At 43.3% G+C, this 6,000-nt stretch overlaps 1 protein-coding gene across 1 annotated transcript in view; it reads left to right on the top strand.

The window, feature by feature from the left end:
* Positions 1-1,039: 1,039 nt before the first annotated feature.
* The window catches only part of WDR49 (WD repeat domain 49), a 125,970-nt gene continuing 121,009 nt past the window's right edge, over positions 1,040-6,000 (top strand). Inside the window, exon 1 of the mRNA XM_066621546.1 lies at positions 1,040-1,195. Coding sequence (XP_066477643.1) covers positions 1,040-1,195 — 156 coding nt within the window. The remainder of the gene's footprint in view (positions 1,196-6,000) is intronic.

Raw genomic sequence — 6,000 nt, 5'->3', positions numbered from 1 at the left:
ACTGACCCACAAGCCAAAGAGCTACTGTAGCAGGCCAGTTTCCTTCCAGATTTGACACTGTGTTAAGGAGTGCTATCTATGCATTCCTTGGCCCAGCGCATATGGCTTGCAGCAGTCACTGTCACAATGCACCCACAGTAGCTCCCCTAACATCCCATGTGGGCAGCGAGTCCACGTGAGATCAGAAAATGTAAGATCCCAGAAAATTCCTGGGTCCCTTTTTGATCTAGGGCCCAGGTACAAATTATCCACACTCCCATGGCCCCTGTGCAAGCTACCCCATCCCCTTTTTAGTTATGCTGAACAACCTTCAGTGCTCCAAACAAATTTGCTAGTTTGTGGCCCTTCCGATCTTGGCTTGCTTTGAATGACCCTTCCTATGAAGAGCTCAGCCAGTTCTTTCATTCAAGCCGCTGCCCAGGAGAGGGAGGGCGAGTGGAAAGTTATTTCATGTTGTAGGGTTGCTAAGAAACACTTGCAGACTCTAAGACAAGAAAAGGCAAGGCAATCCAGCTACTCAAAATAATCCCATAAATACCCATAGCGTAAACTTTGTACTCAAGAGATCAGCGTGCTGGAGCTAATCAAGTGTGCTTGGAAAAGATAATGGAATTTTAATAGAAATAAATAACGCATAAATGGCGACAAGGTAAGCAAAATTGATTTTCTATGGGTAAATGGTTTCTCTTGCTTTTCCAGGAACAAGCTGTAAATTAGTGTAAATTTACTGTGGTTCTATTTACTTTAACCATCAAAGAAAATCACCCTTGTTTTCTGGCTTACATGCCATATACCGGAGCAGCTGTCACAAAATGTACTAAATAAACATTGAAATGTCATGACTGAAATCTGCAATAAGTTCTTTTTGATTGTTTCCCATTTGAATCCTTTTTGACTTTCCAAAGACTTTAACTTTACAACTTGGACTAGGTGGCGCACCAGGAATGATTTTTGGAGAAATTAAAGTCCAGGAGGGACATAAGAGCTGAGCAAAGAACCCAACTGGACCCAGACTGAGAAATATAAAAGCCAATTAAACATGAGCAACGAGCATCCTATGCCAAGACAAGCCACGGCCATAACCAGGGATCAGCCTCTGGATAGGACTGAAGAGTCTGAGGCAGCAAGAAGTCTAGAACAACTTGAAAACAGACTGACTATTCATGATTTTATGAAAATGCAAGAGCTTTTCATGGTGAGTTTTTCAGTTAAATGGAAGGCTTTGGAGGTGCTTATGAGATATATTTTCGATCACCACTGACCTAAGGGATGGGGCAGTGGCTTAGCTACAATGGAGTAAGTATTACAGGAACCTCAATGTGTCATCTTCCTGTTACTGCCCAGAATGACTCCCATTCTTGAGTGGGAGTGTGCCACCCCTCCTGTAGTGCCTCTCTCCAGCGGTGTAAATAAGCTACTAAGAGCCTATTGGGAAAGGAGCCATAGCTCTGTGGCAAAACACATAGTTTGCATGCAGATGGTCCCAGGTGCAATCTCTGGCATCCCTGTTACCACCAGAAGCAGATCCAGTGTTTACGTTGGGAGAGGGGCCATGAGCACTACCAGAGCCCAGGTCAACCAGGAAGGTAGACCTGGGCTCCTGGTTGAACTTCAAAAGTTTGCTGAGCGGGCAGACCTGGGATCCCGCCCAGACTTGGAGCCCAGATCTAACTGTTGGGTAGACCTGGGCTCCTGGCCTTGGGGCTGCTCTCCACCCAGTGGGTGCTCTTCCTGCTGGCGGGACAATTCGAGAGGGGCACACACCTATGCACCCCCTTGGATCCGCCCCTGGTTACTCCCAAATTTAATTTGGGAAATTAATTTGTGGCAAGCTGAAATCATGTGGGATGCATGTTGTCTCCCACCTTATCAACTACCCCTGAGGAATCACAATTTCAGCAAGATCCAACAGGGTGCGAACCACCAGAGTAAGCAAAAATCAGCCACTTATGAGACTGAGAGAAAGCAATTTTAAAAAACGTGAAATGTATTGAATGGGATGTCAGCAGAGTTTAGCAGAGATGGCTACATAAACCTACCAATAAATGGTGTACCTATCAGCGAAAGTGTGCGTGAAAACTCATGCCAATTTCTTAGCTCAGGATGGCCTTAGAGTGGGATGAGAGAGAGAGAGAGTGAACAAAACAGTTCATAAGCACAGTTACAGCTACCTGACTGAAGTCCTGCAGAGGTTCAGAGCCTCCTGCAATGTTTGGAAACCCACCTGAAACCCTGACTCACAGGGCAAGTCCTTGCTTTAGGTAGATCACATAAGGCAATCTGAAACCTCCCAATATTTAAGGAGAGAAATGTCTACCTAAGATTCTGGACATGTTCCATAGGAAGGGAAGCTGAATCATCTTATTCCTTGTGCTACCAAAGTGCTAATTGTTCCAATTTTATTTATGTTCATGTTAATGAAATCCTATGTGTGCCTGCAACTATTTGTACACCAACACTGGCTTGTTCTGGGAAATGTTCAGGAAAGGTGCAGTCTGGAGAGGATCCAAATGCAAATGTTTGGATATCTTTAGCTCCAGAGTTCGTCCTTCGTACACAATGGCATGAATTTCTGGTCACACTCCCCTTCTCTGAGTTTATGACAAGTTTAGATGGCTTGTTGCAGACTAGGGGCAGAATTCTAACCAGGCCTACTCAGAAGTAAGTCCTATTTCGTTCAGTGGGGCTTACTCTCAGGAAAGTGTGGTTAGGATTGCAGGCTAAGTTTAAGAGGGTGCTTTCAGCTTGACCTAAGTCTTGGAAAAAGCAATGTCCCAAGTTCATATTATTGACCAATGGTGTATATAGGCGATGCAATAGAAACACGTCATAAATGCATTCTTCACGTCATAAATAAACTCTTCAGGTAGAGTGGGGGAAAGGCTTGAAACAATGGGATGCTTGCAAACAATATAAAGTATGCCTCTGAGCGAACACTAGAGTTTGACTCAGGATGGCAGATACTAATAGAGTAAAAGCAGAGATCTAAAAACAGAGCTGGTCTGTCTGCCCTGAATGTGAGTTGCAGAGGGCCCACAAGGGCTGTTTTGAGAGGAAACAGAAAGCACCCTCAGAGGAAGCTTTTACATCCCATGGATTTAGAAAGCAATGTTGCCGTCATGTTGCAGTCACTCCGGAATGGGTATGCGGGCAGTCCAAGTGCCAAGCGATGGAAAGCTTTTTGGCTTTTCTTGGTTCAATATTGGCAACCATCCAGTAGCATAGCAGTTGCTATCACTGCCCAGAATGGCTCGGATGGCAAATGGGAGGGGCCTTTTACATGGTACACTGTGGCGCCTGCAGTACTTACCTCAATGCCCCCTCTATAGCTACGCTACTGTAACCATCAAAGAGGGTAAAATTCTTACTCAGCCTGAGCCACCAGCATCCTATCTCCTTGAAATGATTCACTCTCTTATACCCACTCTATCAGGAACTCCCAACTTGCTCTTTAATAACACAGGCCTACAAAATTGAGGGTCAGAAACATTTTTCCCAAACGTTGTGGTGGGTTGATATGAATTTGGGGTGCTGATTCCAAAAATGGCATCCGTTTTGCCCTATCACGTCTAGTTTTGGAGATTTAGTATAGCCTCATTAGTGAATGGTTCAAGCAGCTTCCTCGTGAGGAAGCCATGGTGTAGGCTTCCTCACGAGGAAGCTGCTTGAACCATTCACTATTGAGGCTATATTTCCCAAACGAGACGTCATAGGGCAAAACGGATGCCATTTTTGGAATCAGCACCCCAAATATACCCAGGAATTGGTGTCATGTTTAAGGAAGCAAAATGTGTGTTGGCCTGTGTAATTTTCTTTTCCCAGTACTTGCTTTTAGACTGCAAAACGAGCAAGCAAACATTTCAGGGTTTGCCAAGAATACTGGTAGTTATTAAAAAGAAAGAAGAATATGGACACATTTCTATTTAAAATAAGAAAAGTGTAAGATAAGGAAACTGAATGCTCACAACTACAACAAAGCTAATGGTCCTGTGGTTACTTTAATGGTGCCATGTAAAATAGATTGGATCCAAAGAAAGTTAATTCATGATTCAGCCCTGTTGAAACTAATGGGACTTGCAAGTCTCATTGATTTCTGTGGTGTTTAGTCATGGCTAACTGTCTTTGGCTACAACCCAATAGATGTGTTAGATACTGAGCAGAAAGCCCTTCTTACTAATAGTGGTGTTGCCAAAGTTTGTAATTACCTGGCTTCAAATCTGTCCAGCTCATAATGTTAGGTTGCATTACGAATTGAATGCACTTCCCAGTGATTTTTACTGACTCACAACAGGAAATGAGAGCCTATGCATGCACAGTCAGGGAGTTTTCAATTCTGCCTCAAACATTTCATCTGTTTTGTTTGTTTTTAAGACTTATGAAACAGGTTGGTCCTCGTTATCCTCAAGGGATCCATTCCTAGACCCCTTCCCCCATGGATACTAAAATCTGTGATATTGAAATCAGCGGAGGGGCTGTCATAGGACCTCTCAACACAACCACAAGTGTCTTCCAGTTGTGTCCAGAGTTGTTCTGAGGCATGGGAAGGCTGCAGCCAGCCTCCTTGCACCTCAGAAGACTTGTTGGAAGCCTCCAAGAGGCACTTCTGGTTCTTACAAAAATTGAAAGGACCTCTCAGAGGCCACCAACACCTGTGGCACAAGGAAACCAGGCAGGCCTCTCCACATCTCAGAGGGGTTCAAACAACAACAACAACAACAACTGGAAGTGCCTCTCAGAGGTTTTCTGAGATGTGGGGAGGCTGTGCATGGCCTCCCTGCACCTCTCAACACCTCCTAGATCAGAAGTTACTTCCAGTCATGTCCAGGAGATAAGGTGGCACACTCCAGACGCAGTGTAAGGGTCCTGTGTTGAGTCAAATCCGCGTGTTCCGAATCTGCATATAATGAGGGCCCACTTGTACCTACGACTTGTACCTACAACTAATAGCCTTCCTAATCTTACATTAATAAATTTAACTAATACTTCTCACATATAAAAAAAAAAACTATACTCTATACACAGCAGCATATACTCTACTCTACTATTCTATAGCATATGAGGCAGGCTGTGCAGCATGGCCTTTCCCAGTTTGAAGAGACACTTGGCCAATAGACTGAGGCAAAGAGGCAAAGAAGGAAGGCCCATAGCCAGGGAGACAGACCAGGGACAGACTGCACTTGCTCCCAGTGTGGAAGGGATTGTCACTCCCGGATTGGCCTTTTCAGCCACACTAGACGCTGTTCCAGAACCACCTTTCAGAGTGCGATACCATAGTCTTTCGAGACTGAAGGTTGCCAACTACTACTCTATACACAAATATAATAAGGTGATAAAATAAAATACCATATGCAAAGCAATAACCTTTTTAGATCATAACAAAACCACAATAAATATCACAGTTTCCTAAAACTGATAAGAGGGGACCACCTTTTTAAAAAAAGATTCACAATGTTCTCTCCATTCAGGCTAGCTAATTTTGCTGTTTCAGCCAACTTCTAGATCTTAGCCAAGCATTCTTTCAATGTTGGCAGGGTTTTCTAGCTTCAATATTTAGCCATAAAAATTTTGGCTGCTGTTAATACATTCCATAAATGTTCAAAGAGCTAATATGGAACCTTATTTAATTATTTTTATTTTCCATTTATATCCCAACTTTCTCACATAAAGCAGTCTCAAGATTCTTAGCAGATATTAAGCATAAAACAGTCCAAAAAAATCCAGAGTTTTTTTTAAATCATAGCTGTAGCAGAAATGTCCAACAATCATCTACAGCTTGAAGAACAGACAAAATAAATTTTTATTTTAACAGCATCTTAAAGACTGGAAGAGAAGGGGCTTTACGAATCTTCCGTGGAAAGGGTTTCCTCATGCAGGGGCCACCACAGAGAAGGGCCTGTGCTATGCGCACACCAAATTGACCTGATCCAGCAGGGCTTTTCTTATGTTTTTATGTTAACTTTCTACATGCAAAACCTACACTATATCAAAAAGCTGTGGTCA

This window comes from Tiliqua scincoides, chromosome 3, assembly GCF_035046505.1.
Source record: "Tiliqua scincoides isolate rTilSci1 chromosome 3, rTilSci1.hap2, whole genome shotgun sequence".
In the NCBI taxonomy this organism is placed as follows: domain Eukaryota; kingdom Metazoa; phylum Chordata; class Lepidosauria; order Squamata; family Scincidae; genus Tiliqua; species Tiliqua scincoides.
This window is presented reverse-complemented; position numbering and strand designations above follow the sequence as displayed.